The sequence below is a fragment of the Selaginella moellendorffii genome, unplaced genomic scaffold (assembly GCF_000143415.4).
Source record: "Selaginella moellendorffii unplaced genomic scaffold, v1.0 SELMOscaffold_50, whole genome shotgun sequence".
NCBI classification, from domain to species: domain Eukaryota; kingdom Viridiplantae; phylum Streptophyta; class Lycopodiopsida; order Selaginellales; family Selaginellaceae; genus Selaginella; species Selaginella moellendorffii.
This window is the reverse complement of record NW_003314311.1, coordinates 1,154,677-1,173,602: the sequence shown is the minus strand read 5'-3', so window position 1 is coordinate 1,173,602 and position 18,926 is coordinate 1,154,677. Positions and strand designations below refer to the sequence as shown.

The 18,926-nt window shown below is 45.7% G+C and overlaps 1 protein-coding gene across 2 annotated transcripts; it reads right to left on the bottom strand.

Moving 5' to 3' along the window:
* Positions 1-1,996: 1,996 nt before the first annotated feature.
* On the bottom strand, positions 1,997-18,887 carry LOC9648284. Of its 2 annotated transcripts, XM_024686762.1 has the most exons (67): positions 18,773-18,887; positions 18,596-18,677; positions 18,436-18,539; positions 18,283-18,378; positions 18,177-18,224; positions 18,069-18,122; positions 17,909-18,012; positions 17,734-17,851; positions 17,573-17,674; positions 17,355-17,522; positions 17,145-17,305; positions 16,943-17,098; positions 16,794-16,889; positions 16,394-16,742; positions 16,224-16,337; positions 16,078-16,173; positions 15,953-16,020; positions 15,780-15,900; positions 15,537-15,734; positions 15,282-15,488; positions 15,119-15,228; positions 14,965-15,061; positions 14,817-14,915; positions 14,640-14,762; positions 14,534-14,593; positions 14,072-14,479; positions 13,718-14,014; positions 13,541-13,672; positions 13,377-13,490; positions 13,132-13,316; positions 12,971-13,079; positions 12,774-12,917; positions 12,435-12,722; positions 11,778-12,377; positions 11,536-11,733; positions 11,383-11,489; positions 11,043-11,335; positions 10,906-10,990; positions 10,552-10,848; positions 10,142-10,486; positions 9,767-10,085; positions 9,554-9,712; positions 9,335-9,498; positions 9,084-9,267; positions 8,762-9,022; positions 8,511-8,711; positions 8,405-8,459; positions 8,192-8,352; positions 7,620-8,138; positions 6,752-7,561; positions 6,623-6,699; positions 6,160-6,574; positions 6,010-6,099; positions 5,799-5,954; positions 5,557-5,741; positions 4,994-5,506; positions 4,767-4,944; positions 4,568-4,716; positions 4,380-4,506; positions 4,097-4,318; positions 3,680-4,039; positions 3,469-3,627; positions 3,082-3,405; positions 2,756-3,031; positions 2,644-2,702; positions 2,462-2,570; positions 1,997-2,406 (listed from the first exon to the last, which is right to left on the bottom strand). In XM_024686762.1, the coding sequence occupies exons 1-67, from the start codon at positions 18,785-18,787 to the stop codon at positions 2,095-2,097; spliced, it is 13,092 nt and encodes a 4,363-aa protein (XP_024542530.1). In that variant the 5' UTR covers positions 18,788-18,887; the 3' UTR covers positions 1,997-2,094. The 2 variants fall into 2 exon arrangements, with proteins under 2 accessions (XP_024542530.1, XP_024542531.1); XM_024686763.1 differs by lacking the exons at positions 1,997-2,406; positions 2,462-2,570; positions 2,644-2,702 and having other exon boundaries at positions 2,913-3,005.
* Positions 18,888-18,926: the final 39 nt, after the last annotated feature.

Here is an 18,926-nt window from a genome sequence, read left to right as displayed (position 1 = left end):
TAAAAATGTTCAAGATTGTGAGGTTGTCAATTGAAAATGTTCCAAATGTGATTGTGGGTATTTCCATATTAAATTTACTAATCTTTTCATTGTATAGACCAAGGCTACACTTACCCCCCTTTAGAGATATTAATGTTTTTATTGATTATTGATTAACAATCTTTATTGAGCTAAAAGCCTCATTCAAATATATTAATGTTTTCATTTACTATTAATTAACAACTTTTATTGAGCCAAAGACTTCTACACTAAATCTACCAATTTTTCCATTGTGTAAACTAAAGTTATATTCACCCCCCTCCCCCATGAAATCCAAATCTAGACTTGCTGGTCACAAATCAAGGCCATGAGTACATCCCTTTGTTTAGTGATCAATTGTGGGATGAGGAAGTTAAAGCAACGCCTGACTTATAGCCGACGAAGTTTGAAGCTTGCCAGCGCCATGGCTTAAGCGCCCAGGCTATACTCCGCTCGACGTCGACTCTAACAGCTTAACTCGAGCTCCATCGCATCTCCAAGCAAATCTCTCCTGATCCAGGCGCTCATCAATTAGGGATCCGCTTTAAGGATGTGAGATTGCTTTCAGGCGCGACAGGAACAACTCCAGCGCTCGAAGCTTGGAAGCATTGGTGGAAGAGGGACTAACTCGCCAAGTAGTGGTAGCCGTGGAGCGTGCCCACGGAAAGGTTCCCATCTCTATGTGAGGAATTTGCGCGGTGCCCCGACTGTTGTAAACTCTTCATCTTGTTGGTAGAAATTCTTGATATTGTACAAAAATTTGAGGCATGGTAAAGAAAACTATAGGTTTTCATCTGAAAACTTAGGACTTGGCGGCTTATGATGATACCAAACTCGTTTTGAAGCTTGTTGATTGTGAGAGGTGTAGTGCCTGAGGAAGAAGTATAAAAGAGAAGCATTAAGTTGCAAATGTTGTATCACCATCGCCACGGTGGAAGTGTTGCAAAATCTCCTCAAATGAGAACATGATTGTGTGGTTTTCACGTGCTGCAACACGCAATATGTTTGACTAGCCCACTAGGCATTGGCAACCACTTGTAGTATTCTTGCCTTTGCATTTGACTCATACTTTTCGACTGAGTCGAATGAAGACTACGATTTGTCAAGTTCATCTTCCAGACAACTGAGAGTAGGGAACAAGCCTAACTCAAGTGAGCTGGGACTAAACTCTCCAAGCCAGACAAAAATGAAGAAACATGGAACTTACGGGTTCGAAATCTTGACAAATCTTAGTCTTCGTTTCTGGAAACATGAGGAGTCAAATGCAAAAACTCCTGATAACTACAAGTTTAGATTTTAACTGCTTTGTTGTTTTAAGGAAGAAGATTGTAAGCATTTGCCACTGCCTAGTGGGCTAGTCAATCACTACACCGCGTGTTGCATTGCATCTCCTAATAAATTGCCAGCGCTCGCAGAGATGGGTCTACAAAACCAGCAAAAATGAGGAGATTTTTCAACACTATCATCATGGCGATGTTCATACTACTCCATTGGGAACTTCACTTCTCAGGTGCTGCTCGCCTTCTCTTTGATAGTTCTTCATCACCACTCACAATCAACGAGCTTCGGAATGACCGGAGAACACTTGTGAGAAAGCCAGAGCAGCAGAATCCTAGTAAGTTTTCGCATGAAAATCTTTAGTTTTCTCTTTACCACTTCTTTCAAGAGTTCCGACCGCGGAATCCTGGACAACCCCCCTGTTGCAACCCATAATTTTAAATAATTTGAGCTGAGTTTGTTCTGTTTTTCGTCGCGACCCGATAGCTAGCGAGCACATAATTATTGTCTCGCTCGAGCCCTCCACGTCCATCAATGTGGGCTTGGCGAAGATTTTGATACTACCAACTTACCCACGTTAACTTTACCGCGATCAACGAAAGGAGTAGACGACGCGAGAAATCTGCTACAACAAGTTTTTAGTAAGTTTTCGTCTGAAATTACCATCGCTGCAGATTTCTACGAACAAGGAAACGTCAAGAACTGGCCAAAGATTAAAGAAACTTATTTGCAATGTGTATAAAACAATGAAGGAGAGCTCCTGTACAGCTTTAGTCCCGGAATGGAAAAAGCACTTATCTACAACACTACCATACACGCCAGGCTCGACGGTGGCTGGCCATCATCCCTAGGCACCACGAAAGTCCGGGCCTCATTCGCCACTCTCCAAAACCTGCATGTCAAAAACGCTGCACCGCCCGGCGATGGACTCCTCACAAGCGCTGGCTCCACGTAAACCGCCTGCGTTGTGTGTTTACTAAGTACACAAAACACCACCTCCACCTCGGGCTCGTAGAAATCGGCCACCGCGACGCATCCCACCGAGACATATCCGGGTGGAGCTCGGGGCCTCCAGATTGTGAGAGGGGACGGGCCTTGCTCTCGCCAGACCTGTGAAGTTTGAGAAGTTTAGAGACCTAGTCCTGTGTAGGATAGTTTCTTTTACCTGATCAAAGCCTTGAGGATGGAGGAAGATCTGGTCGGAAAGAGGATACACGAGCACGCTCTCAGGCTGGTCATGAGCAGCGTGAGCGACGTCTCCAACGGTGGCATATCTACAAACCAGAGGAGTCTTAGACAATAAGAAAGAAAGAAAAGAAAAGAAAGAGTGTCATGACTATCACTCACCCGGACAGACAGGCCGGTCGCCAAATGGACATGGGATTGGTTTCACCATCGGGATCACCCTGTTAGAGAGAAACTTGTGAGCACGAAAAGAAAGCGGCCAAGATCCACGTACCTGGTTCGACCATATGAGATCAAAATCGCTGATGAACCTCCCGGCTCTTGGAGAACCAGTGGACGAGCCTTCGTCGATGCTCAAAACTTTGTCCGTGGCAGCATCGGACTCTTTTGCTAGAAGCGAGCTCCGGTGCGCGGAGCCAAGCAATGCACCAAACGTAGCCAGCATTGGTATGGAAACCGGGGCTGCAGGCCCGGCTAAAAGTCCGAGTGCAGGAGCCGCGCTTGAACTAGATCCTGCGTATGGTCTACTTCCTGGCTTTAGCTTCATAGTCTGAAAATCTACTATAAGAAAAACAAGGAAGAGAAGTAGAACACACTTACCTCTGAACGAATAGCGGCGCGTTCAGGTCCGAATGTTTCATACGCTCTTTGGATTGATGCCATTATCTCCGCGGCCTGATTGGTACCAGGATGACACTTCACGACACGCATAGTTTCTCTCGTGTCGAATATGGAGGTCTCCTGGCTGGATGTCCGAAGGTGCAAGATCAACCGCGATGGTTTAGGCTCATGCGGCTCCTTGGTTTCCTGCTTGCCGATAGCTAGCTCCATTGTCATGAGTTCTCCCCATGTCACGTCCCAGACAATAGTGCACGGGTTTTTTAACAAGTCGGGCTTCTTCTGCACCAGAATGCCAGTCGGATGCTGCAAAACAAGAAGTGAGGAGTCGACGAAGAGAAAAAAAGAAAGAGCAACTCGTTCCGTTACCTGCAACAAGATCACTCGCCGATGAGTGATAATCAGTGTACGAGCTTTAGGAAGATTAAAGTGGTCCTCGTATGCATCTGATGCCGCAAATTTCCCACGAATTTTAAAGATGTCTACGGGTCCAAAAAGAGTTCCTCGTTGGGCCAGTTGCAATAGCACCTAAGGAAGCAAACGTTTCGTATATAAAGTTTGCAAAGAACCTCAAGAATACCTGTCCTTGAGCTTTGTACTCATCGTATGGGCGGAGAATGTTGTCACCGCCAATAACTCTGGGCAAACGACGACGCCGGAGCTGTTCCTCGGACGTGAGAACAGCTGCCAGCTTCATTCTCGTAGCATTGGCTCCTTCAGTAGTTTTCGACAGCAGGTCAAGCACGCCACTCATCGGCTGCACTGCTGCGCCGATAACTCCCTTCCCAACACCTTGAAGAAATCCCTCCACTCCCGCCGATCGAGCACCTTCCAGTGGCTTTGTTAATATCCCGGTCACCCCCCTGAAAAATCCTTTGGCAAGGGCCTCGCCACCTTCACGAATACCATCACCTATGTCTTCTACTGCCGCCTTTGTCTCCTGAAAAATCAAGTGGAAGTTGTAAGTTGTGAAGAGTGAGAAACTTTGGATACGTACATGCTTTTGACGGCTCCGGATAAACTTTTTATCCATCGAGAGTGCAGCAACGCCTTTGCTCATGTGTCCCAACGCGCTGCTCGCATTTCCCAAAAGATCCACACCAGATAATAGCTTGAGAGGTTGACTGAGCATATCGTTACGAACACTTGCGATTGCAGCTGCAACCAGCGCACTTTGGCTCATGCATATGTTTTCGTGGACATGAGGCGTAATGCGAACCTAGAAGCCATGAATTAGCTCTTTCCTGCTGTACACAAAGGAAAGAATAAAAACAGCGTACCGGCATATCATCGGTGTTGCCAAGGGAAGTAAGAAGCGTGGACCAGAATCCAAGAACTCCGCGAGGCCGCTGTGTTGGAGACATTGCTAAGGTCACCTTGAAGCGTATCTCCGACGTATTCAGCAGTCTGTAAGTGCAAAATATAATAAGGAACACAGGCTTGAGAAAAAAAGCTGACACTATCTTACCCAATGCTAATAATCGGATCCAGAGCTACAGCAGTCGTCTGGCTGCTTCTTAACTGTCCCAAGTTTAGTCGGGTGAACATTTCATGAAGCCGCCAGATGATTGGTTCGTGAATATTCACCAAAAATGAAACGTTTGGAACGTTCGGACCCTGAAATTCTCAGTATAAGCAACCAAAAAAGCATGCAACACGAGTAATACCTGGATGCCGATGTATGGGTAAACCTGCTGATCCGACAAACTGTTCTCCTTCAGAGTCACTGTAAACTTCAACAAGAACTCGCAATTCTTTGCAGTGTCCTGAGGCGAGAAAAGCACAGGCATGGGAGTCAATGGCAGCTGATTATCAACTTGGAGGCCGTCCACTTTTACTTTAAACCTGTAAGCAGACCATTAGAAGAGATCCAACTTAACGAACACAAAGTTACCTGCTGATTTGCGATCCAAGTCCTGTAGAATATGAAACAAAGAAGTTTATCACGGACAGGTAGAGGAGTTCCTCCGGAGTGTGATCAACAATCGACAGTCCAAGCTCGGCCAGTTCTATTGACGTGTGGAACTGGTTCTCCGCTTGGCTAGTTTGAGTTCGCTCGGGAAGCTGAGTGGAGGATGATGACACAGGAACAATACTCATGTCCTCGGGTCTTGTGATCGAATTGGTCACGGAAACCAGGTGAATGGCACCATCACGATGAACCTTAACTTGCAAAACCGGACCCGGACTACTCGAAGTAATAAGCTGATGAGTTCTGGCTTCATCAATTTTGTACGTCTGTGATGAATGCGGATCCGCTCCCTCGACGTTGATCTCCAGCATGCGAGGGAGATCAAGATCCTCCCATGCAAACGTATCACAGCTCCCGGCTGGTAGATGTTGCCAGGATTCAGAAGATGTACCTTCCTGTCGATAGTTGATTGAGACTGTGGACTTGTTCTCAATCCTGGGAAAGCAATGTAAATAGAGGAAGTTTTGACAGTAGAAAGGCTATACCTGTATGGCCCATGAATTGAAGCGTATCGAAAAATGACCAGCTGCGAGGCATGCCTAGATCCGCTTCGCACCTCTATGCGAATATAGAGTTTGGAGCTGCCGTTTGTACTTGTTAGTTTCAAGTGTGTTGTTCCAATAGTCTCAATGTTGAAGGGCGGGCTCCATTTGTAGCCCTCGAGATAGACCTGCATTTTAAATTCAGTACAAAGCTTGAAAAGTGTGACCTTTCCGTGTTGGCATACCTTGAGAAGTTCAGGCTCATCATTTGTGCGCCAGACAAATGTTTTTGGAGTTTGATTGGGATATAGAAAGTCTTGAGCTTGTATATCACCTTGACGAATCTGTAGCCTTTTGCCAAGCCTGTTGATGAACACTGAATGAGGCTGAAAACGAACAACCTGCACATATTTAAAGCCGTGAGAAAACTTCAACGGATTTTCCGTCTAAACGAACCTTGGTTCTCTCAGATGATAGATCCAAAGTGGTTGTCAGCTTTACATATCCACCGTTTGAATCGTATGCCTTCACAACTATCAGATCCTTCTGAAAACAGTCCAAATGCATTTATAAGAGAAAAAAAACAGAGAAGAAGAAACTACTTACATTATCCTCCAATTCTCTGAACGAAAAGCCGTATTTGAAGTTGTCGCTGTCTGCAGCAGACACAGCTAGCCCAATACGAGGCGAAAGCACGTCCTCCACTCGAGGAGTATTCGGGAGTGGACCTAGTCGGTCCAGTTGAGCGTGAGGCGAAAGCATGAGCGGGGCAGGAGAGCTTTCTATGACATCAAGAACGCGAGTAACGGGCAGCATCCTTGCTTTTCTTGCAGGTGTAGCCAGTTTAGAATTCCTCGTGCCCTTCGGTGTAGAAAGAGGCTCCGAGCTTTCGACTTCAACCACTCTATAGGCCAGTGGTAACCCGGTATCGTTGGATATCCAGTATGGCACGAGTAAACGCACGGTTTTAGCAGCCAGAAGTGAGCTTCCAAAGTCATACTCCAGGCTTACGCGTAGCCTCCTGCAGGATACCATTGTTTAGAACACACGCTATAAAATCCTGACGCACCTGTTGCTAGCATGATGCACCATCCAGAACCCAAGAGGAAGGTCTTCAGACTTTGGATCAAAAATAAGGACGCCTTCCTGCAAGGCAAGCTTATTTCGAAAATAAGACTTAAGAACATAGAAAACGTACCTTCTCTGGTCTCCAGCCACCTTGTGGCAGCCACGTCAAGAAGATCTGCCTCCTTATATCCGCAGCGTAGACACAAACAGAGTCACCGGCTGAAGCTATCCCATGCTGCCGTTTGACCGGCCTGGCCTCATTTATCTTCTCCCAGATTATGTACTCTGCGTTGCAAGGCAGAAGGTTTTCCAGCCGCAAGGGTGCGTTCACTGATAATCTCCAGTCGTAAATTTGAGTGTTCAAGTCGCCAGACAGGATAGTAGCATCCGCTTCCATGCTGAGCCAGCAATGGCCTTTTGAGCTTGTCATATCAGCCGTGACGCATAGTAGCAGCTGTTCTCTTTTCTCAAGGTGGCCCAACGTGAAATCCTGTGAGGAGATGTTGCTTTTACTCTGCTTGATAGACTTTCTTGGCGTGGATGAGTTCGCAGCAATGGGATTTGGATCGCTTATTAACCGACCCCACAGATAACTTCCGCATGTGTCTGTCACCGGACGAACTTGAGCACAGTAATCTGCCTGACGAGCAGTGCTTGCAAGAGGCAGCTGGATGGACGACCCCGGTTGAATCACTCCCACCACCTCTCTTTTGTGCGCCTTCTTGTTGTCTGGTACACGTTGTCTAGTGCGGATCCAACGTCGTCGTCGAACAAAATCGAAAGTGGACTTCCTCGATGCCTTAGAAGAAACTGGCAGCGTCCTTAAGCTCTGGAAGTCCGGACCGTAGAACCAGCCGTCTTGATCTACGTTTCCAGAAAGATCCACTGTCCAGTCTGAAGTCCAAATCCAGCCCGGCGGCAGCTGAACCTTTAGTATTTCCTACAAGAGGATACACTCAAGTCAGTTCAAGCAATTCTACAAATGATCGACTTTGTACCTGAGATGATTGAGTAAAATCTCGCGTACTCCACCTTCCGGGATCGGTCGGAATAAGATGTCCCGGCCATTTGCTTCCCCACCCTGCTAAAGGTTGATATCTTTGGTTCTCAAAGCATTCTTCGTCAACACGAGTAGAATTGTCTAAAGATGTAGCGCCACCATCTGTGTCATTCGGCGTATGGAGCAGAGAATATGGGCATATAGCCACTTCCAACGCCATGTCTGTGTTGTTTGCGACGATAACCAAACTCCGAAACGTAGCATGCTTTCGACCCTGATCCATCGTTACGTCCACAGCAACTTGTTGCTCACCAACTGTTTTGGGAATTGTTGCGAAAGGTAGCACGCACCGCAAGCTTTCCCAAGGACCATCAGGACGGCACGAAAACAGCAGGCCATAGTCTTTCGTCGGCAGTTTCTCATCCTTGTCACGTCGCCAATCTGGTGCAGTAGAGAAGAAGTAAAGCTGAACAGCTATGTTGCCACACTCTTGAGACTGCAACTCTGCAATGTTTCCCTGCACAGCCAACCATTAGCTAAACTAGCATTGGAAATGTCAGCTGTATATACCCGCTTTCGAGGCGGTCTCAAGGAGAGAATTTTGGCTTGAGCAGCTGGCCAGGATTCTTGACTAATCGACTGCCTGACCATTTTCCACAACGTCGAAGGTTGAGATACTTTATGACTCGCTTCTTCTTTCACAGGAAGTGAGAGAATACCGACTGCCTCTCCTGCAAAGAGTAATAAAACATATGGTACTTCAAGTAACAACGAAGAAATTACCTTTTCCACTTCTAGCAGCTTGATTGGTAATAACCACTTCCAAATTCACAGACCCCTGTGTGCTAAACAATCAATACTGTAAAGAAACAGTAATGAAATTACTTACCTGTGACGGAACTTCAAAAATGAAAACTTCATTCCAGCTTGCTGAAGCCCGGGACAGGGACTGCACGTCATTTGGACGCACGCAACGAGATCTAGCACTTTGTGGGAGCGCTTTCGGATCTTCAGGTAGCTGCTTCGTAGTCACTAAACGAAGAGCACACAGAAAATCGGGACAATTACCATCGTCATTTACCAACAAGCCCTGCATCGAAAAGCCGTTAACAATGTAGATAACAAAATAATGTAAATTACCTTTGCTTCAAGCACGTGAACTGCGACAAATTGCCGGGATGGTTTTTGAACCCCGCTTGCCAGCTTGTCGGGAAAGCTAGGGGGTGGCAAAGGAATAATGGAAGTTTCTCCTTCTTGCAGCACTTCTACATTCTCAAAGCCGCTTCGGAAAGTTCTCAGGTAGAGCTCAGAAAAGAGCATATTTTGAACTACAAGCTTCTCACTGTCATCTTCCTCCAATGCAGCTTTGCCCGTCATTCCTGCTTTGTAATCCGTTTTCTCCTATCATCACAACCATACGCAGTCAGTGTATGTATTCCATCAAAAAAAAATTAAATTATACCGTCCTCATCGCGCTTAGCGCCTCTTGTTCCGACTCGGTTTGCTTTTGCCAGACAGCCATAGCTCCTATCAGAGCTTCCAGGCTAGCAGATGTAATATTAATGCTGACCGTGCTGGCTGCGGTGATTCGAACACGTCTACCAATCTTTAACGTTGCATCCGAATCCCCACCATAGAACTCGTATCTATAGCCAAACACAGAAACAAGCACGTTAAGGTCATGGCTAGAAACTTATAAAAGGTGTCACATACTTCAGAATGCCATCAAATGGTTCAATCAGTGGTTCCCAAGCATCAAGGCTCGCGTTGAACGTGGACGCAGCAATCGATGTCAATGCCACGGCATTCAGAGCATCCGGTCGACCATGGGCTGCTAAGTTGACACCGGTTAAAGTCGCATTAACAAGAGGTGTTGCCTGCAATAACAAAGTTACTAGTGTTTTCAAACAGTATATAAAAAACTGCGCATACCATGCCAGAAAGATCGTCAACGACAGTAACCGATAAACGTCCAAGTTTCATTTCGGCAGTCAGGTTTTCTCGGACTTTAGGCCGTCCAGTTTCGGCAAGGAAGTATGCCATCCGCACGAGAGGCTTTTTCAAGTCAGCACGAGCAATGAAGGTGCTAGCCTGCATACGAAAAGTCGTGGAATGAGCCAAGATGATATGAGATCTTGAAGATACCTGGTTCTCCACTTTCCACAAGCAGCAGCTGTGACCACCACGGCTGCCTATATAGCTCCACACTGGACGCTTGGAAAGACTTCCTTGACTCACAAGATCCATACGAACGCACCGGACCATATCAAGTGGAGGATGATCCGGCGTTGTTGTTGCAACACATCCCAAGGCAACATAGCCCGCCGGTGCGACTGGATACCAGATGTACACATCTTCAAGGCCTCTCCCACAAATGTGAACCTTTTGCTGGAAACGAATGGGTTTACAGAGACGTCCTGTGCCATCATCGCGTAAAACTAATCCAATGCCTGGTGGCTCGAGCCTGAAAAACAAAAGGAAACGTTAAAACTTTCTCTATGACTGAAAGACTTCACGTACCCGTCAACGATGCTGTCGCCAACAATTGCATACCCGCTGGCTGGGATAGGCCGCCAAATCGAAACTACGCGTCTGGTTTCCGTGCCTCTGTCCCACCAAAGCCTTTCAAACTGCGGAGTAGTTAAGGAGTTTCTGCTAGCTCGTGGTGCAGGATGAGGCGTACGTTCCACCACTTTAACTTCGACAGCGTCGTCCGTTCTCTCGGTCGGACTACTCAAGTGATTCAGAACTAGGTGACGCAGGTCGCACAACATATCCTTTTGTGGTGGATTAACAGAAGAGCGTGCAAAGAAGGAGCCAATCGTGTTGTCTACACGCCAAATGCTGCAACCATCCGCATAATCCCTTCACAGGAAACACAAAAGTTTAGCTTCTTCACCGAAAGAAAGAAACAAGACTCAGCTAAATACCTGTCACCAGGAGGAATGCACAGAACGCAGTCAGTGACTGCACTCGATGTCAAAAGGTCCGATCTGACGCAGTGGACAGTATTTAAAGAGGGAGGAGAAGTTCCTCGCTCGGCCACACAGCCAACGGCTTTGTATCCTGGCGGCGCAACCGGGAGCCAAACACAGCATGGTTCTTCATTCAAAACTGAGTTGCTGGAATTCCCATACGAGCTCCAGACAAGGTCGAACTTTAAAGGCTTTTTAACTCGATGGTGAGAATTGAAAACAGCTACAACCCCTTGAGACGGGGGTGCCGTCCTGCAAATGCAAAAGATCAGTACATAATTTTTTTTCTCGCCACGAAGAATTACTCACCCCGAGGTTACACAATCGCTTAATATCACGTAGCCAGGAGGAACTTTTGGCCTCCAGAAAGTAACTTCGGGCGAAGAAGTATTCCCTGCGGTGATACGAAAGTTAAGAACAATAATTAAATAAAGACCAGCTTAAACCTGGTTTGTTCACCCATATTCGGTCAAAATGGGTGCAACGATGTATGACTCCGCGATCAAGATGGAATCGTGCAACAGCATCACTGTGCAAACGCATTACCAACCGCATAACGTTGAAAGAGGGCCGCAAGAAAACGTCTGATGCGGTGACTAGAATATTGGACTTTCCTTGGGCACAGACGTACTCGGCAGAAATATCGAGTGGATCTAATATCATGACTCCCGAGCTGTTTTCTACACTTAGTCCCTTCACAAAACTCCTCACCCATCTGTTTTCACCTTTCAACGCGAACCTGTAAGACTAGCATTAGCGCAAGAGGAAAAGAAACAAGCAACCTACATAAGGTTAAAATCCATTTTTGCTCTCAGGAGTTTTTCCTGCCGGGACAATGTTGTAGACGATGGCCATTTTGTGCTATCGTAAAATGTCAGTTCCGGTGCTACAATCTGCTAGAAAATATGAGCAAACACGAAAAAGTTCAAATGCATATACCTGTACATCCAGAAGAAAGTCCTGGTTGGAGTCCCCACGATCGTCAAGTTTTGGGCTCCCTGGATCTGTTGCTGACCCTCCATCCACTACTGTCGTGATCTTTTCCTCGTTACTTACAAATGTGACACCATCTTCTTCATGAAAACTGTAGCTAGCACCACTTGCGAGTTTGATGCACTCGTGAATACGCGCTCCATTCTGCAGATGTGTTGGTAAAAAAAAGTAGCACAGCACATCTATACCTTGATTTTAACATTTTTGAAACGCAGCTTCTTCCCATGTCCAACAACGATAACAGGTTCTGCGTTGGCACCAGCATAATCATCTTCAACTTGTAACTCCAGCACCCGGTCACATCCGTCGTATAAAAACTCTTGGATGTGAACTGCATCAGCAATAACTTGACGCTCCGGTGATATTATCGACATTGGCTCTTCTTGCCGATAATGAGAACTAACAAGCCTGACGTGCTTTGCTGTTGCGAGTGGATCTTTTTCTTCATCACCAGTTGATGCCACCGCCGATGGGACAAAAAACTGGCTGACTTCCAAGAGAAAATCCACCACCACCAGCAGCCGAGGTCGTTGCATCCGAATAACAATAGTCTGAGCATGAGGCTTCATTCGCAGGTCCATTACTAACATCGTTAGTCGAGTGACAGACTTATGTTCGCTTTCGCCAGGCTGGCCGTCTTTCTCGACATCGGGAATAGAGCCAAACATCATCCTCATCTCTGCATTCGTGCCAGGCCGGAGATCCACAACCGAGAGCTTTGGTAATGTGACATAAATATCGGTTTCCAGTGTTGATGCGAAACGATAACCAAGCCAAAAACTGTGCACCTAGTTTTAGAACCAATCGTCAGTATATGAAATCAAGGAAACGTTTTGTAGAATTACCTCGACACGAGCAAGAGGAGATTCACGTTCTATACCTTTGAATAGTTCCAGCTCTGCATATAACACATCTACTATAACCCAAACTTTGGTGAAGTATGTCTGAGAATCACGGAAATGTTCTTCGAGCTCCACTGATTTGAAATTTGGAGTTTCTTGGTCATCGGATTCGCTCGAAGTCGATTCTCGAAAGTTTGGCGGCAAGTCAGGTGGCTCGTTTATATTCGTTGAAGCACAATCAATAATGACCAGATATTCTCGGTCCGACATTACTCCGCACAAAGTTAGCACCTAGCAACCGCAAAGTAAGCAAGAAAGGCAAGCACAACGCCGGAATTTTACCTGGACATCAACTTGCACTTCAGGTACTTTCTGAAAAAGATCGCGCAAAGGACGCCTTATGGTCAAATGTAGACCTTGAGCTTCTTGTATCATGGGCTTCCCTGCTTTACCATCAATTCCGACCACCATGTTTACTCCTGAAATCTATGAGGAGGAGTGAATAGGATATATAAAAGAAAAAAATTCCTCATGCTTACATCCACGTCTAAAACATCGAGATGGACAGCAGAAACTACGTCCCGCGAGCCTCCATGCCATTCAAATGTGTTTGACAGCTTCAAATGGCCGAGATCAACCTCCATAAACCTGGTGACAAGAATGTTAGAGAAACAACAAGATTAACGGAAAAAATACGGACTCTTTGCTGCTGGAACTGCGAGGCATAATAATGATCGGTGTATCCATCGATAAATTAAGCCTCAAAGCGGGTGCTCCGTCCATATCAGCTTGCTGCATGATCTTTTCAGTACCACCAGCGGCGTCGAAAACTGTGATTATCTGTTGAGTTTGAGGGGAGGCTAGTGCATAGAAATAAGCAGCCACCTGAAGATGGGAAAAAGTAAGAACATCAAGCTAAAATATATTAGCAGCAAAGATACAAACCTCTTGTATAAATCTGTAAAGAAAAACTACTCGAACCGCAGAAAACTTTCCAACCAAACTATAGTCACAGCCTTCAAAGTCGTCATCGTCTCTGTTGAAGGATTGAAACTCTATCTATAAAAGAAATGTTATTTTACGACAGACAAGCTGCCCGAAGAAAGTACCTCGACAAGTGAACCGGAGTCAGGATTTCGAATGTCACAAAGCCAGCCCCATCGGTGTTCAGGGCCAAGCTTCATGTCACAGACCCGCAAGTTTCCCAGATTTCCTGAGATGGTGAAAGAACCAGGATATACCTGCATTCAACACATTAAGCCTCTCCAAGCTTATCAAGCACGCACCTTTAAGTCCATTTGAAACTTTTCTTGAGCCAACATAGCAAGTTGAGATCCGTCTTCCAGATTCAAGAAAATGCGAGTGCTCTCCATATCCATTTTGAGCCCAAACACAACCCGGGACTTTCCTCGTCCTAGTAATCCTTTAACAAGTTGTCTTTGCTCCACCTCCAGAGAAAGAGCAGCCTGTGATGGTGACTCTTCTGCCTCCATAATTTCACTGAGCTGCATTCCGAACTCGATCAACGCGACTATTGTTGGACGATTACAGAAAAAGTCTAAGGTGGCCATCTTCATAATCATCTGCAAAACATGAAGACTTTAGATAAGGAGAGCATACAAAACTACAGAAACGAATACCTGCGTATCAGTATCAACATATTCGGAAGACTCTGTTTCCCTCAGGACAAGTATCACCTTGACAAAATCAGATGCCTCTGAACCTTCAGCTTTTTCGGACAACTGATCCAAGCTCCCCCATATCTCAAGGAAGTTGGCCTGGTCAGGCTGCCAGCTTAGAACGAGCTTTACGGCCTCTTCAGAAAATCCTCCAAAATCAGGCTGAGCGTCTTTAAACTGTTCATCGTCATCTGGTTTCGGTGCTTCTGGTTCTTGTGGTTCTTCTGCTCCCACAAAAGTTTTGGACAAAACTGATCGAGCAACATACCGACAGGACTGAGAAACTGATCCCTGGAGCTTGTCCTCAATCTTTAAGGAATGTAGCTTCACTGCTATTTTCATGTCGTACGGCCGCTGCAGCAAATTCACCTGCAACAGTTTTTAAGTTCACATATCTAGAATCCTGTGTTGAGCCAAACTCACCTTACCACCTGATGCTTGGAGCTCTGCTATGACAATCTCGTCATTTCCCGGCTTACCAATCTATAAACGTTCATTAAGACCTACAAAACTAAAGGAGGAACCATACCTTTCCGGAAACAGAGATGCTTAACTCCTTTAGAGCGCCCGAAACAAATAAAGTGAGTTGTTTTGAAGAATCCAACACCTTTGTACTCGTCTCTTCGGGATTAGACAGAAGAGAAACTGATGCCTGAACAGTTAAATAGCTTCATGAAACCATGTAAAAGTGATATGAAAAACTTACGGACGAACGGTAAGTAGCAAGTGTAAGATACTTAAACCAAGACGCCTTTGATTCTGTACTTTTCAACTGGAGAACAACTGCGCTCGAAGATTCGATTACCTAGAGCAAGACATGAACTGTTTGAATTCCATCTCTAAAACAAGCATACCTTCTGCAAATCAATACCCCTGTTACAAACCGCAACCACGTTTTCTGAACCATCAATATATTCGGGAGGTATTTCAACTATTTGTTTGCCATTTAAGCTGTAAAACGCAAAAAAAGATTAAGACAAGAACTTTATACACCGCACGACTACTTGCCTACAATAACGTTGATATGTCTTTGAGTCTTCTGCCTCTAGAACGTACAGGTATGGCCCCGCCAATGTAATCCAACAAGGCTGCCATTCTGCAGTAATATTACCGATTCCCTGCAGAATGAGCGATGCTTAGACGCTGATGAACGAGGAAAGTAACAATTTACCCCCCACAGAAGCACTCGTGCATCTCCAGATGCCTCTGATGGTTGCCAAGATAAAGCGTTCGGCTGGGAGCTGGACCGGTCAGCCGACTCCAGAGCGTGCAGAAGATAGAGCAGCCTACGGTATCTTGCAGGAGAAAAATGGATACCAAGGCGAGGAACTTCAATTGCAATGCATGTTGAAGGCCAATTCAAATCTTCATATTGAGCCTGGAACATAAAGTCAATAACCACAAACTATGTCGTAACTAGCTTCACCATATGCAGCATAATCGACATCCCACAACGGTCAAGTACAGGAAAGATTGAATATGCGTTGTCACCAGCATCTGTGGCCAGCGCAGGAAAGTGAGCCCATTCGAAATCACCATCAACAAAGAAAGCCGATATATCCCGTCCAGATACATGAAGTTTAGAGTAGCGACTTCGTTTCGGAAACTCAACGTCGTCATTCCCCTGAAGAAGGATGTTGTAAGTTTTAGATGCATCTTATGCACGTACCAGTGTTCGAAGATTAAAATGTCCCAAGTCTACCAACAATTGGCTTTTCTTTCCAATTCCTTCATCTTTGAGTGCAGGAATTAAGACTTTTGGAGCGTCAAGATCAATATCTATAGAGAACCTGCATGCAAGAAAAAGTCAAGCCAAAAAGAGTAGCAAAAACTTTTGAATACCTTCTCTGTTTCTCTAGTTGAGATAGTATCTGTTCTTGAGCACGCCTCGTTACCTCTTCTAGCTTTGTCTGGCATGCATGCACTGTGAAATGAGTAACATATATTTTTGCTACGGAGCCTCATACCTGCAAAGCAACAGCAGTTTCCAAAGCCACTGCCGGGCTCATAGCTTGGCCAGATTTCATAAAGTGCATGACCCTGTCAAAACTGGATCTCCAAACCTGCACGCATTATGTAAGCTGTTATGAACTCTTTCAACACAAAACGTTACCGTCACATAGCATGATGACATCGTGACAGACAGCTTCCAATCCAAATGTTCTTCGAAAGGAACATACACAAACGTCAAATCCAACGCTTGTGCTCTTCCCTCTCTACTCACGCTCTGTCAAACCAGACAGATATTATCATCTTAAGACATGCAAATTCCATTCAGCTTACCGAAACGAGAGGCCCCTCTGGAGATGAAAGGCCATAGTACGTCAACTTAGTGTCGCAGAAGAACGTTTTCGGGAACAGCTTGAGAGAAACGTTTAAATTGGAGAAAGTCCCACATAATATGACCAAATCGGTGCTGTCTTTTATGCACGCCAAGCTCTGTTTTATGGTCACGTCGAGCATTGTTTGCAGCATGTTCTGTGGCTCTTGAGTAGAAAGCAGCGGATAGTCTTGGCCGGGTTGATAGCTTAGAAGCTCGTTAATCTTATTCCATTCTTCCTTTGTAAGTTGCGCTGGGGCCGCTTCCGTTTCAGGGCCTCGGGCAACTGAGGCCCTTGGACCAGCGCCGCTCCTGCATAGCAAGCGATTAATGTAAAACAAACGAAAACATATGCCACAATACCCGCCAAATGGCCACCAGGTGCTTTTCCTGGACTTTTCGCGGGCCGCGGCTGCCTCTTTTAACTTTGCCGTCTCAACTTTTGCATGGGCAAGCATTCTGCAGCCACCACTTCTCCATCAACTAACAGAAAGCATAAACAAACTACCGACCTCCAAAGTAGAATAACTTCTACGTCTAGCTCCCGGTCGATTTGCCTTATTTCAAAATTGTCAAACTTGCCCTGCTGGAGCCCGCTAACATAAAGATCCACATATTTCTTTCGTAACCCTGATGCTCGAGACAGATGTTCCCAAGAGAAGTTACACCTGCAAACATTTGCTTTAGCATACTCGGTTATTAATGAAAACGAACCTTGACTTTCTCTGCTGCTGCGTTACTGCACGACCAGCATAGCGCCACCATGCCTTAGCATCTACCAACACGGGTATCATAGGTCTGAAGAGAGAGAACTCCATTCGTATCCTGTACCGTGAAACACCCTCCAACAGTTGAATACCATCCCGATATTGATCCTAAAACAGAATGAAAGTTAACCCAAGTGTAGCATTTAGAGAAACCAACCTCAGACACAGCAATAGACACTTGATCCAAAACGAGAGAAGCCTTCTGAAAAGGTGTTTTAGAATCCCTTTTCTCTCTCTTTCCACACCGGTGATACTTCATCAGGCCAGCAACCGGATGAAGCAGGTACTTGTGTTGTATTTTCCCTTTAATACTCGGTTCAAACATCTGAAACCATAATAATTTTAAATGCTGTTTTCATTGAAGAAAACACAAACCTCGCTCCATTCTTTGGATGTCATCTCATCCCACCGTTTCTCCAGAGTCCACGGCCCAGTATCCGAGTCATGGTAGATAGAAAAACTATCCAGCTGGAGCGACTGCACAGCAAGCAGGAAAAAAGAAACTGAAGTACACGTTACGAAATTGATCAAAATACCTTGTGAAGCTTGTCAAGAGCTCCGCTAGTTACGAAGGTTTCTACATCATTCTCGTCGATGGTCACAGCGGCAAGTTTGGCTAAAGTAACGCCAAAACAAAATCGATGGGAGGGGTTGCTGAAAAATGAAGCCAGTATCAGTACCAGCATTTAGCTTGATAGAGATGAACGCGACCTGAGGGTGTCTTCGTAACGAATATGAAGATTAGTCACGGAGACTTTAAGATTGCCAATGATCGTCGCAACGAGCGAGCCTAACCAGGACTTACTTTCCGGCGACTGCAAAAAACAGAAAATTTAACACGAAACCTCAAACAGCATTTTGCGGCACATACCGCATCATCACCGGATCTTCCTGCCTTCGCATCAAGCAATGCCATCTCCAGCTCCTTAAGACACAAAAAGCGTTTGAGAATAAACTTGACAGGCAAGTATGTACTAACCTCAATCTGGCTCCGCTTAGCGTCAAGCCAGGATTCCATGTTCTCGTTCTGCAACCGCATTTCACGAAAGTTTCCGTAACGCTTGAAGCTAAAAACCAAATCTTACCTTGAAAAGCTGTTCATCTTCAACAGGCTCCGCCAAAACAAAAACCCGGTCGAGAAGTACAATCACCGGATCTTTTCCAAGCTTGTTCCAAGGAATCTAAGAAAAACGAAAGCATAAGAATCAAAGGTACACTTTTCTTGATCAATGCCTTGCCTTCAACGTGACAGACCCAAGGAATCCAGCTTTGACAGTGAGAGGAAGCCTCAGAGCATTCAGTGCTTCAGCCTTGAGCTGCAAGTCCTTGAGCACTACATCGCCTGTCCAAAAAACACCAAACTTTCAACACCTCGCGAGCAAAAAATCTAGCTCTCACCTTTCCACACACTGATCTGGAGCGCCTCCGCTGAGAGACCCCGCACATACTGGCCCAGGTATCTGCGAAGAAGATACAAGACCTGCAGAAACAAGAAATGGAGAAAATCGCGAGCTCAATCCAGTCCGCCAATGCAATCCATCTCTCCAATCCCCAAACTAGCGATCGATCACTCACATGAGCCTCAAACATGACGACACCGAGCGCCCAAGCGCATCACTCCTGCCGATCGCAGCGCCTAGCTAGCCCTAGGCAGCACAAAATTTTCTCCACAGCAAGCAAGTATATGTCAGTGAATATTCGCCATTGCGTGGCAATACGTCTAAAACCT

Bases quoted from the DNA above. Each gene is read 5' to 3' on its own strand.
- LOC9648284 (XM_024686762.1), bottom strand. The intron at 18,540-18,595 runs GTGAGAGCTAGA...TTTTTTGGACAG, and splicing joins CCAGATCAGTGTGTGGAAAG to GCGATGTAGTGCTCAAGGAC. The intron at 8,139-8,191 runs GTATATACAGCT...TTGGCTGTGCAG, and splicing joins TGAGACCGCCTCGAAAGCGG to GGAAACATTGCAGAGTTGCA.